Source organism: Engraulis encrasicolus, chromosome 1, assembly GCF_034702125.1.
Source record: "Engraulis encrasicolus isolate BLACKSEA-1 chromosome 1, IST_EnEncr_1.0, whole genome shotgun sequence".
In the NCBI taxonomy this organism is placed as follows: Eukaryota; Metazoa; Chordata; class Actinopteri; order Clupeiformes; family Engraulidae; genus Engraulis; species Engraulis encrasicolus.
Genome location: NC_085857.1, coordinates 50,592,737 through 50,611,789, shown reverse-complemented (window position 1 = coordinate 50,611,789; position 19,053 = coordinate 50,592,737). Strand labels below are relative to the sequence as shown.

Sequence of the window (19,053 nt, the reverse complement as noted above, 5' to 3'; positions counted from 1 at the left end):
AAAGGAACAAATGATACAATTTTGGTGGTGATCCGGATCACAATCTGGAATCAGATTTTTTTTTTAAGATTCTTCAGCATTTTGGCCTATCTGGATGCCCCTAGTGACCACAAATTGAATTGCGTGTGCACTGACCATGACCATGAGGAGAGTGAGATAAGACTTCATAATGCAAGCATTGCATTGAACCAGGACTACACAAGTTCGCCACATTAATATACAATGTCATTTCAGTTTCTATTGCATTGTTTAGTAGGTAAAATGTATCAATGCATTTCACAATATTGTGCAGAATATTTTTCTTTTATTAAAAAAAAAAACCCTATAATGACACATTACACCTACTCAATCTGAATAGTGTGCAATGACACTAAATGGCCACCAGGGTGAGGGCTATTCATGTTTTTCACACCTGCCGTATACGGTAAAAAGAAGTTGTAAATCCCTCTATACGATTTTTCAGTACTATCACTGAATATTTTCCTGGTGAACCAGGTTTGTGTAGCCCAGCCCCCTGGGCGTCAACACATAGCTTCTGGTTCACCAGGAAAACTGAATATTGCTTACGAGGCATATTTTCATATAAAATATAAATGCACACCACTGCACATTTACAATGAATGGTGAGATTTTCTTGTCGTGCCACAACAGTCCCTGGTTCCACTGTTATAGCATCGTTTAGACTTACTATCACGTTGTTATAATAACTTCTTACATAAAACTTCAAAATATTTCTTTAAACACTATTCTATACGACTGCACATGAAAAATAAAAACAAAAATAGAAGTAAAAAATCCAAACAAGTCATTCATCTTATAGTCAATAAAAAAATCAGTCATTACAGTATATCAGTACAGTTGTACAGTACAGTACAGTAGGCCTACTGTATATCATTTGAAGGATATTTGGTTCTCTTTCATCAACCTCTTAGCTATTAGAATAGACAGTCAGTGAATTGTTAAACATCATGTGTGGTTTGTGCCCCTCTGCATCACATGACATTTTGACATGTAGTTTCCTGTGTTGTTAGAGAGAGAGAGAGAGAGAGAGAGAGAGAGAGAGAGAGAGAGAGAGAGAGAGAGAGAGAGAGAGAGAGAGAGAGAGAGAGAGAGAGAGAGAGAGAGAGAGAGAGAGAGAGAGAGAGAGAGAGAGAGAGAGAGAGAGAGATGATGTGGTCGCTCACAAAGACCGCATTAGTGACAGTTACACAGAAAGCATTTTAACCCTTTTGATACTGTACCACCATCGAAGACCTTGTGACCTTCACCAGTACCTATGTAGCATCAACAGACACAGACCACTTTTGAATACATGGCAACAACTGTTCCGTCATTATACAAAAATGTTTACATGTTTTTAGATGCATCCTAGCATCTGTATATCAGGGTTTGTCCATCCGTCTGTCCATCGGTCCGTCTGAAACGCATTCTTTAAAGCGGCCAAAACACGATCTTCACCGCCATCGGACGCATCTTTGCCTGCCTGTCTGACTTGTTTATTGAAAATAATTACAATTTGACACACTCATTATGAAGAGTGTGCAATGTCACTAAATGGCCACTAGGATGACGTCTGTTCACAGTTCTCATCATAGAACCAAAATGAAGTGGTCACTCCGTCTACAGGATTCTTCAGTACTATCACTGGATGCATAAAATATAATTTACGATAAATGCATCATATAGTTTCAATAAATATATAAATACATACCACTGCACATTTACAATGAATGGTGTGCTTTTCTTGTCTTGCCTCAAAAGTCCCCAGTTTCACATCAAAATATTTCTTCAAAGTGTATTCTATATGACTGCACATTGAAAATAAAAATAAAATAGAAGTGACACATCTAAACAAGGCATTTATCTTATAGAGTCAATACAAACATATTATACAGTCATTATTTCACAGTGGTTCAGTTACATTGACGGGATGTGAATTAAGCGCAAAATCCAAAATGAAAAGTGCAATTTAATGTCACGTAAGACAGTTAGGTAAAGGTATGTAACAGTTTTAGTAGTTTGTGAATTCTTGAAATAAACGACTAAAAATATTACTCAGGCCTACTCTGTCTTTAAGGTCTTGTGTTGTCTTGGTTAGTTCACTGTGCTGTAGGTGTCCATAGATTCCACAGAACTGTGAAAGATAAAGAAAATTAAATTAAACATGACAGACAGACATAGAGAGAGACAGATCAGATGTATAGATAGCCAGAATGGAGTCTTTTATGCCAATAATATATAACATTATATTCTTTATAATATAATACAAAATATATATTCCAAACTATGATACATTCATTCTAATAGGCCTACTTCTTTGTTTAAGTTGCAGTTAACGGATTCACTCACCTGGTGGCAGCAGAGGGGCGTGAGAAATTCACAGCGGCATACTCCACCTCCTCTGCCCTTTGCCTTGGACTCCTGGGCATCTGGACAGTGGAGTAGAGAGGCACCTCCTAGCAGACAGACAGACAGACAGACAGACAGACAGACAGACAGACAGACAGACAGACAGATAGACAGATAGATAGATAGATAGATAGATAGATAGATAGATAGATAGATAGATAGATAGATAGATAGATAGATTCATATATATATTAAAAAAACTGAACAAAAAACTATTTAATGTACAATATAAAATGAAGCATAGGCTATATTTAAAATATATGACCCAGTGATTTTAATGCAGTTTTAAAGACACATCCCCTGCCCATTACTGCTGCGGCTCTACCTACCGTGTCTGTAGCTATCTGCACATTGGAGTAGAGAGGCACCTCCTCTTGCTGTCTGGACCTCTTGAAGAGAACATCTGCATACAGGACGTCACCACCTGTCTCCTCACCACCTGGGCTGGTGGCTTCGCCCCCCTCAGCTGGGTCTAGGGTGATGTAATCGTTATCCACTGCCTGTTTGGAGGAGGAGGAGGAGGAGGAGGAGGAGGAGGAGGAATAGTAGCAGGAGGGAGATTGGGATTAGTGAATTTGAGTTTGTCTTGATATTTAGTCTGGATAAGGCTTAGTATTTGTTTTCAAACGTCATCTACTGCCTCTTGTTTGTTAGGGAGGAAGATGCAACGTAGTCTTTCACCCTTTGACATCAACATTTGACGCCATATAACCAAGCTTCCATATCTGACGCCAAGTGTTACCAAGGGTTCACTGACTTTGATTTAGGCTTGGTCTGTCATTTTTTGGGTACGACATGCTCTGTGATTTAGGCTTGGTCAATGGTTTTAGGTTAGGCTTGATTAGTAGCGAGTATGGAGTATGCTTTGTGTCAGTAAATCAGAATTTTGGCTTGCACGAGTGTCAGTGGATCAGGCTGCTAATCAGTGATATCCGGCAACACACCTGTGAGATCCTGTTGGTGTTATTGCTGTCTCCAGCGGGTGCAGCCATCAAGCTCCTCCTCTTTCTTCTATGGGATTAAAATAAAGAAAAGAAACGAAAGAAAAGAAAGGCAGGCGTTAAGATTTTACACTTGCAGTGAAGAATGAAGCTCCTCCTCTTTCTTCTATGGGATTACAGTATTTCTCGATTGGTTTTGTACATTTCTCGAATCTCTCTCGCAATTTGCAAAACATAATATTCATTCTCAAAACAGCTTTAACAAAAGGCAAAACACTTGCTCAAAACCCTTATTTGTCTTTCAAAATCAAGTTTTTTGTGTCAATGAACGTATCAGCGCCAGCAGAATGGTTAGTCATTGTGTCATAGTGTATGGACAAGCTAGTCAAATCAATTTCTCATGTTGTCAATTGAATAGTACACTCTTGAGGATCTTTTCTGAAGTGAAATGTTGTTTAGATTGAATGGAAAATGTTGTAAATTCGACTTTATATTACATTGATCAGATAAGATTGAGATAGTTTCATGCATTCAGTGACAAAGCTTTTTGAGTGATATGACAAAAGCAATTGATAATGTACGAAATCACTGAGAATTGTACACAGCCATGGCATGATGGACGAGAGCATTTGCTATATGCCGAAAACAATGAGAAACTGATTTGACCATGTGCACAGGTAACACCAGGAAGTCACAATTGAACAAAGACTTTTGAGAATCATTATTCTGTTGTGAGAAATGCACAAAACCAATTGAGAAAAACTGTAAAAGAAGACGAAAGGTAGGCGTTAAGATTTTACACTTGCGGTGAATAATGTCAACCCTAATTGTTGAGGAAATGAAACTAGAATAGAGTCAAATGTAATGCTACAATTGTTGAAGAATGAACACTGAATTATGTATAGCTATTAACGGTGTTAATTAAATTGAATCTGCATCAGAGCAAGAGTATGCACATGCCACCTCTCCGAGGTAAGGTGCAGGACAAAGGTGTATCTGATAGTGTAAAGGACATAAATAGAAGAAGTCATCACACTGTAGCTCTGCTTTGAAAATGCACAGGTATTCAGGTCATGCAACGTTTCGACCCAACAGGGTCTTCATCAGGCATCAGGACTTTAACTTGTTCCACTTAATTTCACTTTGAAACAATGAGAATAACATAAAATATGGCAAATTGTCAATTGTCAATCAACTGTCTTTGGATGTAATTGCCTCATTGTTGGCTGTAATGTCAGTTTTAAGTTTGACATTCATTCAACATTCAATCACTGATTCTTGAGAAAGTGGCTAAAACATGTCTCAGCAATAAACTGCCAATTCTGTTGAAAATAAACTACATTTTCATGAACAAAATGAATCCAGGTAAAGACCCAGGGGTCTGTTACACAAATGTACAGTCGTTTGAAATATTTAAGTGTAATTGTATTACTTTTCATGGCTATAAACCTGCCCACACCCTGTAAAAACAGCTGTCCCAAGGACAGACATCATCATTTCAAGTGACTTAAAATGTAAAAATCACTGATATTATTCAATAATATCACCATGATGTGAAAGTCCATATTTATGTGGTTCTGCAGATATGCACATAGTGCGTGTAAAGCAATATTTACTACTATTTTCTGATTGCTCAAAGTGTGTCCAGCATATTAGTCACCACCGTCAGATTTTTTTAAAAAGACAATAAAATCAGGTATGCACAAGGTCATTGTCATTACTTAGGACCCCTTTTCAAACCTTTAGCTCTACTGAATACTTCACCATCACTGAAGCTCCTGTAAGTTTACTCATTTCTCCTCAATTTGTTAATTTGCTTGGACACTGGTACTGTCCCAACCCTTAAACTGTCAACACCGTCGGGGGTTTTAATAGTATTATGTTACATTAATGTTAATTATTATATACTTTTTCAGAAGCGGCATGAAGCCCCTAAGAAACAGAGCGAAAACGAAGTGGCTAATATGAGCAAAAAATGCGTAATATGTAAAAGAGTGTTTTTTTGTCTCACACCGTCAGATGTCACCACCGTCAGATTTTGTTCCACTTGTCATCTTGTTCCATATTTCACTAAATTGTGCTGGTTATTGAAACATAACCAGACATGTTAGTAATAATGATGATCCAAAATTATACTCTAGCATCCACTGAGGTGGATCCATTTGGAGGTTATTTTGTCACAAAACATGATGGTGGTGACATCTCATGTAGTTCACAAAAAAACATGTGCTTTACATGTTTTGACAAGTTTTAAGAATATGTTTCCATTAAGTATCTACAATTATGTTGAATTGTAAAAGTAATTCACTTAAATACAGTAAAGATATTTTTTTTTACTTCTAATTAGGGCTGCACAATTAATCGAAAAATAATCAAAATCGTGATAAAATAGTGAAATCAAACTCATGATTTTAATCGTGATTTAATCGTGGCAATAGTGACCTACTTTTAAGAGCGTTCTTGAAGCCAGAACATACTGACAGGCTGGTGTTTCTGGCCAGAAATCTGTCCTAAAGTCCATGCTATTGCCTTTAAATAATCATTACAATTAAATGTATTTTGCTCATCCCGTATATAATTCATTCTTGGCTATATTTCATTTTGTTACAATTTAAAAGAAAATTCTGCAAAAAAAAACAATAATTGTGATTAATAATCATGATTCTGATTTTGACCAAAACAATTGTGATTATGATTTTTTTCCCATAATTGTGCAGCCCTACTTCTAATTCTGTCTGACGCTGGTGACAAAACCAAGAAAGAGCCCATTTTATGAAAAATGTAAAACATGGGGAGCTTGGCCAATACATTCACTTCACAGCCAAGACCTTCTTCTAATACACCTCTATATTTTGGATTTGAACAACTTAAAACCGGTTTATGCCACATTTTCAATAATCTAGGCCTACTTCCTAGAGTATCTAACAAATGAAGAAAAAACACATGCACAAACATACTGTGCACACACAAAAATAAAGTGTTTATGCTAGATGTCATTGACTTGAGAGGGCTATTTATTTTGCTAAATGTAGGTAATAATTAGGTCACTTTCACCACCTTCAGATTACTGTCACCACCGTCAGTTTTTAAGTCACCACCGTAAAGCTAGATTTATGCTTCGCACGCATAGAATCTGCGTCCGTCCGTTTTCTGTCTATGCGAGTCCACGCCCCCCTCTCAGAGGCTCTGCGCCCGTCGTCGAGCGCCTTGAAAAAATTCTAACTATCCGTCGGACGGACGCGGAGTACGCAGACAAAAAGGCACTATGATTGGTCGTCTCGCTACTTCCTTGTTCTGTTCTTGTGGCAGCGCAATGCCAGTAGTTTGCGAGAGCAGAGCTGTATTCTGTTAAAAACTTTATTAATGCCTTGTGTGTAAATGTGTGTAAATACACGAAGCTACAAGCTAAGTAACAAACAATGCATCAGTTGAACACTCGTGGCACAATGCCTGCGGTTTTACTACCGTTCCTCCACCGAATGTAAACACACATCGGCAGAATCAACTGTCTTTACATGCTTGCATTTTCTGCTCGTGAAAACAGACTGGGTATGTCAAATAATGAGACCAAATAATGAAACCTTTGCAATTTGTGTGAAAATACCTAGCTAACCGGGATAGAAAGCAACATTGCTTAATAATGACCGCAGTGCTTACAATGTAGTGAAAGTAGCCTAATCGCGCAATTTCAAATGTGGCTCGCCACGAGACCTCGGACCTCGCAGAACTCGCAGATGCATGAATACAATTTTGGTTCGTGGCCACTCCCACGCGAGTTTTGACGAGCGCAGTTGCAGAAGTCTAATCTGACCTTTAGAAGGAGTTTTGGACATTTTTAAAAAATCCAAGTGAAAAGAGAAGTCCGCGACACTGCTTGTCTATTTATTATTTAATCGAGCAACGACTTTGCCTGATGAAGACCTGAAGGTCGAAACGTTGCTCGATTAGATAATAAATAGACAAGCAGTGTCGCGGACTTGTCTTTTCACTTGGATTTACTCTCATTGTCCGGCACGTGGACCATCGGGTGGGATGTGCACACATCTACTCCTCTGAACATTTAAAAAAAATGTGCTTACAACATTTTCCTTTGGAGTTGTTGAATTTTCAAAGTAATAGCAAATTTAAGCCTACACCAATATTTGTGAAATTACAAAAAATTGTTTGATCTATTTAGGCATTAAGTAAGCATTGTCTGACAGCACATATTTTTAAATTAGAACACATGAAGCAGTATTAAAATAGAATGAAAGTGAATTTTCAACATTTAAAGGCATATGTGTGAACCAAAAAACACACACAATCACTTAAAAACTCCAGATAGATATGCAACCAAATCAATACACTTTTTATTGCTTTTAATTGTGTCTGACGGTGTTGACAAAAAAACAAGGTATGATCGGAGAAAAACCTGATTTTTGAAAAAAAAATCAAAATGGGGAGATTGGCCTTGGGCATTTCTGAAAAGCCAAGATCTTTGTCTACAAGGATAAACCATATTATTTTGCAATTCACTTCGTTTTTTTCTTTTAAGATTCCAACCTGTTTTAGCCACTTTCTCAAAAATCAGTGAAATGCAAAAAAAATGTGATGAATTTGAAAAAAAAAAAAAAATCAGAGGAGCAGAGAATCCATTACTCTTTCAACTGCTTTGTTCACTAACATAACAACCAAAAAATACAAAAATAAAAAGCTAAACAAGATTAATTGAGGCTCACCGAAATACAGTAACAGCCAAGACCACTAGGGGCACTGCAACGACAGAGACGCCTACTCCAGCAAGCACAGGCACAAGCTGTCGTCCTTGAGCGGATTCACAAACACAGTTCAGTGTTATTGTGGTATCAATTCAACAAACATCTTAGGAATATGAATATGCATAGGATGTGTTATTGAAATCAATATAATAGTGTTGGAACACATGTCATGGAAACACAAAAAATGTGTTTAATTAATGAAAATCAAAATAAACCTTTAAGAAACACCTATGGATCACAGGGATAAAACTATGGCCAAATATCATAGCCAAAGAACCATATAAAATTCAAAGGGAAGAGAGGGAATGACCTTTCAAAAATACTTTCATAAAGGAGCTTGGAGGTGTGAGCAGCGTACCTGGTAAGGACACCTCCAGAGCAGTGGCGTTCTGAGATCCCAGTTTGTTTGCTGCTTCACAGTGGTAAAACCCAGCAGTGGTGGAGGTCAGAGCGAACCTGTAGACATTCCCCGATCCCACATGAGTGGTGTAATCTCCTGATTTTCTGTACCAGGTGTAGGTTTCCACAGGTGGGTTCCCATCACTGCTGCAGGTCAGGGTGACATCATCATCCTGATGGTCATCAAGTGCCATTTGCCCTACTGTCCATTTAGGTGGGTCTGATTACATAATCAAACAATACGATTAATCACATGATGCCATTGTTTTAATTAAAGAAATAAACCTATACAGAGACACACACACTTGTGCACACGCACACACACACACACACACGCTTCAATGCAATTACTTACATAGCACATTAAGATGGAATAAAGTTGAGTTCATGCCGCCATGTTTATTCAGAGCCTGGCAGTAATACTCTCCACTGTCTTCAGGGCCGACGGCACTGATGCTGAAATTCTGCTGTGTTGCTGCCACTTCCCATGGATTCTTCTTATCCATGCCCGAAGCTAAACCAGGTCCCACTAGAATGGACACATTCTTCTTGTACCAGGTGTAGGTGTGCACTGGTGGGTTGGCATCACTGCTGCAGGTCAGCATTACAGAACTGCCCTCCAGTATGTCACCAGTGGGGCTGACTGAGATGGATGCATTTTTTGGTGGATCTAATAAATAAAACATGAAACTTGTAAACAGCTAAACAAAAAGAGAGATACAGCACATCATTGTCCACTCTGCTGGCTAAAAGTGGAATTGTATCTCACAAGAGAAAAATCTGAAGAAATAAAATGCTGCCAGTCACTCCACCAAAGAGGTGAATATTCACTGCATATCAAATACAGTTTAGAGACATCTGATAAATTATTAATAATTACTATGCTGCTATGTCATACATTATTGTAATTAATTATTATAACTATTATCCGTAGGATGTGTTTTCTACTCACACTGGACATCAAGTTGGACATCAGCAGACTTCTCGGTACCGTGCACATTTGTAGCCACGCAATAGTAATGGCCACAGTGTTCTGAGGTGACGCGAGTAATGGGGTAAAACTGCTGTAATGACTCCATTGATGATGCATCCCCAGTCTTCCTGTACCACTTGTAGCTAGCTGGCGGTACAGCATCACTTAGGCAACTTAGAATTACAGAATGTCCCTCTAGTATTGCACCTTCAGAGCGTACAGATACAGAGATGTTCCTTGGACGATCTATAAAACAGATATTACGAATACATTGCATTTTGTATATTGTCAGACAAATAAAAGGTTGCACCGTCACACAGGTATTAGACCAGTGGGCAGCAATAATAAGCAAACAAAGAAAGCGAGTCACATTTCACTTCAATTCACTTACTTTGTGCAAAACAAAACACCTCTCATTGTCAAAGTTCATGTTTCTTTCTAATAGGCCATTCTAATATTCTAGTCTATTGTAATACAGACTTTAATAGTTATTTGATATCTATTATGGAATTATATTTACAACATGTTTTATTCTAGTATTCACACATGACTTTAATTCTCAATGGTGGAGATGGATGGTCCTTTTGTCCTTAGGTTATTCTAATCCATAGATTTGACATGTTTTACATTACATTTTATTCTTGTACTCACACATAACTTTAATCCTCAGTGTTCGAGATGGATGATCCTTTTGTCCTTCTATAGCACAAGAATATTCCCCATCATCCCCAGTCCAGACGTTGCGGAGAATGAGGGCATCGGTGAGTCTGTTTGCATCAGATAGGCCTATAACATGTCCATCCTTCTTCCACATGATCCTGGAGCTTGGTCTCAAAGTACAGTCACTAACGCAGCTCAGCTTCACATCATGTCCCTCAATCGCTGGTCCCGATGCTTGGACGATAAGGTCTGCAATATCTTAGAGATGATCGGACAGATTAATACAGTAAGGACCATGAGTATTTGGACATCTGCAAAATGTTTAATCTTTTTGGTTTTATAGGCCTATTTAAAATGAAATACAAACAGTAGGGAAACTTGAATCTGTTATAATTCTTACAGCATTCATCTGATTTATATGAAAATACCTGAAAGTCTGCAGTTTAAGCACAGTTCGCTTAATTTTAAATCTCTTTTTGTAGGGTGTTAAGGAAATTTATTAAACGACATAATTAGACGAGATCAAAATGAGATGATCAGAGTTTACAATTGACATTCACGAAAGGAGAGAGTGAGAAGCCTGGAAAACATTTTCCTGGCTTGGCATCTTCGGTCTCTCTGTCTCTCCTTCCAACAATGGCCATTTATTAAGCACCACAGAAGGAATGGAAAAACACAGGGGTCACAATGTTCAGTAGGGAGAGAACACTTCCTAGCTTCTAATCTTTGCAGGTGTTCACTGCCAAGAACTCACACAGAAACAGAGTTAGGCCAGAAACACACAGGCTGATAAGAATTATTCTTACAGGGGTACAGAGCAAAAAAAAGATAAAAATGGTAATGATGTCCAAATATTTATGTAAATCTTGTATCCATTGAAGTATCAATGTATTATTGAATACTTTTTTGTCCTTTGATTTATACAAAACATAGAGCTTAATTCCCTTTTGGATAAATAATATATTGCTACGAAATACAACATACCTTTTACACTAAGCAAGACTGGAGAAGATTGCCATTTCTCTGTACTTCGGCTTGTTTCAATCCTGGCATGATATGAAGCAATATCTGTGTGCCTCACATCCCTCAGGGTCATTGTGCAGTTTTCCTGTATATCTGAGCTGTACAGAACTCGATCTGAATACTGCTGGAGCATCATCAGATCAGTGGGCGTCACTCCCTTTTTGGGGTTAATTAACCAGAAGACTTTGGTGACTTCAAGACGAGCAGGATGGGTAAAGGAGCAGGGTATGGTCACAGTCGATCCAGGCATGCCACAGATTTGAGGTCGAGGAAATGTCACTTTCCATGTCTCGCCACTGGCAACTGGAATTGAAATGGAATTGCACTGCATCATTTTACGGCAAAATCAGACACTGTACATTTTGTATACATTTCAGCAAGAGTAAAATACGATAGGATCAAAGCCAAGAGATAAGTACAGTCTCTGAAATGTTGCCTTTTATATGAGCAGGGCTCTAAATGAACTTTGCCAATTTGGCTAATTTTCTTACAAGCCAAACAGAAGTTCAACTAGCCATTTTTTTAATCTCTCAAAATAAACTATGCGTTCGTCATGTGTTTTTATTACACTGTTAAAAATTGCTGTAATTTTACGCCAAATATTTACAACAAATTGGTGTATATACCCATTTACAACAAGTCATAATCTGTAACATTGTGGGAAACCATATTGAATACAATTCACAGTTGTTAATTTAACATTAACCACGCCCATTTTACAACATGCATTTGTAATCACACTGCAAGCATAACATGCATGTGTACACTGTAAATTCGAGAGTTATCTCTATGCAATCACTTTGAGTAAATTAAACTTTTAAAAATTAGTTCATAGTTCCATAACCATAGTGAACAGCACACGTTTTCGTGCTGCCCTGTTGTGATTGGCTGAACAAGTTTAAAACTCTGTCAGTTGGACAAAGTAATTGTGTACACTGACCGGTTTACATTCTTTCATTAATTTAAGTGTTTCAGTCTTTTCACATGAATGCCATTCTTATGTAATGTCATTACACGACTAGTCTCATCCAAGTAATTCAAATCAGACCAGAGCTACCATGACACCAGTAGAGCTACAACCTGCACAACATACTTTAACTCTACACCAACAGGATTTCCTACCTGCTCTGCTACAGGTGCCACCACTTTCCACAATATCACAATAAGTGGAGTTTACCCTCATTAAATGAAAACAGCAATGTTTCATAAAAAATGCCACACAAAATCGTACAAAAATACCACATTAATATAATTTTACAACAATTAGCTGGCAATTTGTTGTAATTTTACACCATTCGGCCGGCAATTTTTTGTCTCCAACTTGTCGGAAATTTCTGTTCATAAACCGTAAACTAGCTACAAATAACATAACCATACCAAATTTTTCTCATAACAGCCTACTGAAGATTGAAAATATGTATGTGGAGAGTCACGTGGGATCGAGAAACGAGATGGACGTGTGAGAGAGCTGCTCCGTCGCAACCCCAAACTAAATTGATTTTATGAGACGATAGACTTCATATTTGCGGGAGAATGTTGCATGAGACGTATGAGTGCCACCACGAGTTAAATAAGTGATAATTTGGTGAAGTTAAATTAGACCAGTATGAGCGGAACGTCGAGGCAACGCACTGCTAAGCCAGGTGCTAACGATGCTAGCTCGCAGAGAACTACAGAGGTGACCAAGACACCACCTGGATTTGCCGAATTGCAAGCCGCACTTCAAAATGCTATGGAGGAAATGTCCAGATTCAGTGGAACTTTATCAACCCTACAAGCAGACGTGACAAGCGTCAAGAATGATCAAGGGCAAATAAAGACAGACGTGTCATCTATTCTACAGCGATTGGATGAGGCTGAGAATCGGATATCCGAATTAGAAGATGATCGAGAAAGCTGGAAACAGCAGGCTAAGGCGAATGCTAAAGAATGCTCTGAGTTGCGTGCAATTGTGACTGACATGGTCAACCGGGAGAAGCGGCTCAATGTGCGAATCTTTGGACTGAAAGAAAAGAAGGGAAGTCAGGTGAGGCTGCGTGAGCGCGTGGGGAACTTCTTTGCGAATGCATTAGGAGTGAATGTGGCCAAGTCGGAGTTGCAAATGGTTCATCGAGTCCCTTCTGAAAAGTCTGAGGACGAGGAAGCACCGCCGCGTCCTGTCATCGTTCGTTTTCACAGTTTTTTGGAGAAGGAACGTGTCATGACAGCAGTGAAAGCCAAGGCTCGCATGGGTACAGGAATACAATGGGACGACTGCAACGTATCTGTTTTTCCTGACATGACCAGAGAGGTGGCAAACCGACGAAAGCAATTTAATGACGCCAGGAAGAAATTACACGAGCTGAATGTCCGATTCACTTTTGCCCTTCCTGCCACCCTTCGTTTTACATGGATGGGAAAGAAGGTGAGCTTTACCGATCCCAACAAGGCCATGGGGCTATTGTGTGAAGAGCGAGTGGAATCCGGGGCCGACGACGGAGATCAGGACGAAGTGCTGGAGGAATAGGCTACCCGGTGGCGTTGCTTTTGTTTTCTTTTTCTCAGGCGAGCGGCTTGAAGCTGGAAACCTCATATGTTTGATTTTGGCTTGGACTAATACGTTTTGGATTCATTCACTGACTCTTTGGACAAAAGCAAGCCTGAACAGGACAATGATGTGAGTAGTCCTCAAATAGACCGACGAGGTCTGAATGGTTTTCAGTTTTTCACTCAATTTTGCCCATGTTGATAACGGCGGTGTGTTCTTTGTTGGTGTTAAGAGATATGTTGGGCATAGCTTTAAACTGAAGTAAGATATGGTGGTGTGCACGAATATGTTCATCTGTTACAACTATTAAGAGGGGAAAGGGGTGGGGCGGAGTTTGTAGGCATCTGTTTGTTGCGTCTCACGGACCATGTGTGGGCGGGAACTTTTCTTTTCTGCTAAAAGAAGTTTGGGGAGACGAGGGTGGGTTTTTCAGGGTTTGCTTTTTTGTGTTTTGATCTTTGTTTTGTTTATGGGTATGTACACAGCTGGGATTGTGGGTGGGTATTCTCCTCTGTGGGCACACTGTCTAATAGTATTACCTAATGGCTAAATTAATGAAAATTATGTCATGGAATATAAATGGCTCCCAGAATCCCATAAAAAGGAAAAAGTGGCTAAGCTACTTGAAGTCTCATCACGCAGATATTGCTTTAATTCAAGAGACCCATATGGAGGGTCAGGAAGCAGAGAAGCTCAAAAGAGATTGGGTGGGGCAGGTGTTTCACAGCTCGTACAGTAGCAAAAAGAATGGGGTGGCAATATTAGTGCACAAAAAGTTGAACTTTGTCATGCTAAACCAAAAGAAGGATGAAGAAGGTATAAATATTTGCAATTTGTATGCTCCAAACAAAGACGATAGCAACTTTTTTCATATGGTCAATAAGAATATTGGGGAACTTGATGAGGCTCAGATATTGGTGGGCGGTGACTTTAATCAAATACAAGATGCCTATTTAGACCGAACAACATATCATGCAGCAGTGCCAAGAGACAGGTTAGCTATACAACTTATGATGAAGGATCATGGTTTGATGGATATCTGGAGGGTGGTCAATCCTAGAGAAAAAGAATACACAATTTTTTCATACGTGCACAAGTCACACTCAAGGATAGACTATTTTCTAATTTCAAGACAAATGGCAGATATTGTAGCTGATTGTAAGATTGGAGCAATAGCTTTGTCTGATCATGCCCCAGTAGAGCTGGTAATGGAGCTGAAGTCAAGTAAGCCAAGTGGAGGTAGATGGAGACTTAATGTGTCAGTCCTTCAGGATCCTACACTTAAGGCATCTATGGAAACTGAACTTAATAACTTTTTTGATCAAAATATAGGGTCAACGGAAAAGATCTCAAGTGTATGGGAAGCCTCAAAAGCATTTATGAGGGGGTACTTTATCTCAAAGTCAAGCTATATGAAGAAAATCTCTACTGTGAGGATAAGGGAATTGGAATTCCAGATTAAGAGTAAGGAAGTCATGCTGTCACAATGTTATAGTGAACAGAGATTTAAAGAAATATGCAACTTGAAATATCAGCTCAATGAGATTTATAATAAGAAGGCAGAATATGCTCTATTCAGGTTGAAGACCTGTTTTTATGAGAGTGGTGAGAAGGCAAGTAAACTGATGGCCTCACAACTGAAGAAAAAGGATGCTAGTATGTTAATCCCTGCTATTAATAATGGTAGAGATGAGGTGTCAACAGACAATGCAGAAATTAACAGCATATTTAAGAACTTCTATGAAAATCTATATAAATCAGAAGTGCCTGTTAATAAGGATAGATATGCCAATTTCTTCTCAAATTTAGAAATCCCTGTTGTGTCCCAAGCTCAAGTAGACATGATGGATGAGCCTATAGATGAGGAAGAGGTTAGAGCTGCCATTATGTCGATGAAATCTGGAAAGTCACCAGGCCTTGATGGTTTCACGGCTGAATACTACAAGATAAATATTGACGTGTTGGCCCCCATTTTAACAATGGTTTTCTCAGAAGCACTGGAAGAGGGTTTGCTCCCTCCCTCCTTTAATGACGCCTTAATAACCGTGTTACTTAAGAAAGACAAGGACCCATATGAACCAGGTAGCTATAGGCCTATTAGCTTGGAGAACGTAGACTGTAAGATTCTTCCTAAGATATTGGCAACGAGACTGGAGAAAGTCTTGCCAACAGTCATTAACTCTGACCAGGTTGGTTTTGTCAAGGGTCGATCCTCTGCAGATAACCTCAGGCGCCTTTTACATCTTATTTGGATAAATCGTGACGAACACGTTCCTGTTGGTGTGTTTTTCTTTGGATTCGATGAAAGCATTTGATAGGGTCGAGTTTGGATACTTGATTCACACACTGGAGACCTTTGGTTTTGGTGAGGGGTTTATTAAATGGATAAGAGTCCTGTATTCAGCACCGCGAGCAGCTGTTCTAACTAATGGCATCATGTCCCCCTTCTTTCAGTTAGGAAGAGGCACAAGACAGGGGGACCCTTTGTCCCCACTGTTATTTACTCTATTTCTGGAACCTTTGGCAATTGCTATTAGAGCGGATCCAGATGTTAAAGGGGTGTTGGCAGGGGGTCAAATGCATAAGATGTTTCTATATGCGGATGACATTTTATTGCTGTTGTCAGAGCCGGCCTCCTCCATTTCGAGGGTTATGGATATTATAGAGAATTTCTCAGGTATCTCAGGCTATAAGATCAACTGGCAGAAATCTGAAGTTATGCCTGTTTCCAGTAGCTGCTCACAGGCAGATATTGGGACATTTCCTTTCACTTGGATACAGTCAGGGATGAAATATCTGGGTATAAGGTTAACCACAGATTTCCAAACACTGGTACAAATCAATATGAATCCAGTTCTTCAGAATATTAAGACCCACTTTGATAAGTGGAAAGTAATAAAGTTATCTTTGTGGGGCAAAATAAATACAGTTAAAATGATGGTCTCCTCAAAGGTTAACTATGTCTCCATGATGATCCCTTTGACCATTCCTAATGCACTGATAAGGCAATACAATGATATTGTTAAAGAGTATTTGTGGGAGGGTAAGAAGCCGAGAATTAGTTTGAATAAACTATTTACTACCAGGGGAATGGGTGGAATGGCTTTGCCAAATATAGAGTTGTATAATATCTCTTTTGAAATGTTTAAAATGGGTGAGCATTGGACACAGAATGACTCGAAATTAGGATGGGTGGAAATTGAGAGGTCACTGACATCTCCACTTAAATACACAGATGTTATATCTCAAAAACTACCAGATGCCAAAATAGATAATCCTATATTTCAACATTCTAGGAATGTCTGGATCAAAGTTCACAAACTACTTGGATTGTGTCCTTACAAACAGCCTTACTCTTCTATATGGGAAAATCCTGTAATTAAAATAGGAAAGAAACAGGTGTATTGGAAGACATGGTATGATAAGGGCATTTGCACTATTGCAGATCTTTTTGAAGAGGATGGTGTGTTCATTTCATTTCAAGGGCTTAAAGATAAATATAATATGAACGATAAAGGTGATTTTTGGAAATATCTTCAGTTGCGTAGCTGTGTATTATCTATGGGCTTTGATATAGGTGAAGATGAAAATGTTCTCCAGGGTTTCTTTAAGCTTCCAAGGTTTTTGCAGTCATCCTCTGTTTTTTATAACACAGCTGCTAATGCACTGTATGGTAAAACCGAAAATCTGAGGTTAATATGGCAAAGGGATCTAGGGATTGAGTTGGAACAAGATGTGTGGGACGATATTGTGCATAGTATGGGCTGGGCAGTGAGAGACATCAAGACAAGATTTATACATTATAAAATAATTCATAAGTACTACTGGACACCTGTTAGGCTGAAGAGAGTTGGTCTAACCAACAGTGATGAGTGCTGGAAATGTAAGAACTCTGTGGGTACCTTTCTACATCTCATGTGGGACTGCCCCCTTGTCTCACCTTTCTGGACTCAAGTACTTGGGACAATGGAGGAGCTGCTGGAGCAGCCATTGCCAAGCTCACCTCGCCTGTGCCTACTTGGAGATCGGACTCTAACACCTGAACTTACAAAGGTCCAGTTTGGACTAGCGCTTGCCGGCTTCCTTACTGCTGCCAAAGTTATCTTAAGGAAATGGAAGAGTACAAGTGCACCTTGTTACAAGGACTGGATGGAGCTCATGACAAATACAGCCTCCTACGAGCTAATGCTTGCCAAAGTGAGAGACAAAATGTCAAAGTTTTCTGCCATGTGGGACAGTTTTCTGAACTATGTTAAGAATTGAGAGTAATTTGAAATAAGAGGTAATACTATGTGATCTATTGGAATGTTGTGTGCCAGGGGAAGGGGGAGAAAGGGGATAATGCTGTGTGGGGGTTTGATTGTTTTGTTAAGGTTGTGTTTACATGGTACTTGTGTACACGTGGTTAAGGGTACTTGTGTATGAGTATGTGTACTGGATGGTACACCATAATTGTATTTGTTTAACCATGTGTTTTTTATTTTTGAATTTGGAAAATAAAAAACGTTGATTACAAAAAAAGAAAATATGTATCTTCTGGATTCAGTCTTGTAGAAGTAGTCGAGTCTATTTGTTTGAAACTAGCTCTCTCGACAGTCAGCCAAAATGATTGGAACATCCTAAAAACTTCTTACACTGTTGCCAGCAACACCCTATACCTAATCAATCTGTCAATTAGTGCCTGACCTCACTGTCTGCACCTACCAAATTCCTTATCACTCTGATCACATGGTTCAATCACTTACATATTAAGCTGGCCTGTCACTGTTGGCCTGTTTGGTTGCTTGCCTGCATGGCACAACATTGTGCTGGATCTCTGGCTGGCTGGCCAGTCGGCAGCCCTTTGTGAATGGATCACANATACAAGTAGGCCTGCNCATGCATAGACACCATTTACATATATCCACATACATATACTCCTGACCTCTATGTACACCCCACCAACCTCTCTCATTTACCTAGCTGTGTCACCACACATACAATACATACAACATACATCACCTGAATGTGAACCGAGTGAAGCAGAATGTGTGTGGAAAGCTTCACTATTCACTGCAACACCTTTGCCACAAAATTACAAAAAGGTGATCATACAGGGCATTAGTAACCTTGCAGCTTCATAATTGATAACAACATGTGAGGGGAATAAAGTTATCTACTGTACATGAGCGCACGTCTGTCTGTCTGTGTGTATGTGTGCTGTGACTTGTGGGTTTGTGTGAAGATGTGTGTGTGTGTGTGTGTGTGTAAGTGCAAGAGAGAGAGAGAGAGAGAGAGAGAGAGAGAGAGAGAGAGAGGAATGGGTGTATACAGGAGTTTTTCCTGGTTTAAAAGCATCAACACATCACAGTATGGTACGTCACT

At 39.1% G+C, this 19,053-nt stretch overlaps 1 protein-coding gene across 1 annotated transcript; it reads right to left on the bottom strand.

The window, feature by feature from the left end:
* Window positions 1-1,784: 1,784 nt before the first annotated feature.
* LOC134458037 (sialic acid-binding Ig-like lectin 10) lies at window positions 1,785-11,235 on the bottom strand. The gene is made up of 10 exons (XM_063210132.1): window positions 11,169-11,235; window positions 10,131-10,397; window positions 9,459-9,725; window positions 9,037-9,176; window positions 8,862-8,973; window positions 8,466-8,726; window positions 3,354-3,420; window positions 2,739-2,909; window positions 2,350-2,456; window positions 1,785-2,134 (listed from the first exon to the last, which is right to left on the bottom strand). The coding sequence occupies exons 1-7, from the start codon at window positions 11,233-11,235 to the stop codon at window positions 3,401-3,403; spliced, it is 1,134 nt and encodes a 377-aa protein (XP_063066202.1). The 3' UTR covers window positions 1,785-2,134; window positions 2,350-2,456; window positions 2,739-2,909; window positions 3,354-3,400.
* Between the last annotated feature and the right edge of the window lie 7,818 nt (window positions 11,236-19,053).

What these genes read in the sequence shown, in the direction of transcription:
- LOC134458037 (XM_063210132.1), bottom strand. Translation starts at nt 11,235, where the DNA reads ATGACCCTGAGGGATGTGAGGCACACAGATATTGCTTCATATCATGCC. An exon ending in CAGGATTGAAACAAGCCGAA is followed by an intron (nt 10,398 to 11,168) that starts GTACAGAGAAAT and finishes ATCATCTCTAAG; the next exon opens with ATATTGCAGACCTTATCGTC. An exon ending in ATTCCATCTTAATGTGCTAT is followed by an intron (nt 8,727 to 8,861) that starts GTAAGTAATTGC and finishes TTATGTAATCAG; the next exon opens with ACCCACCTAAATGGACAGTA.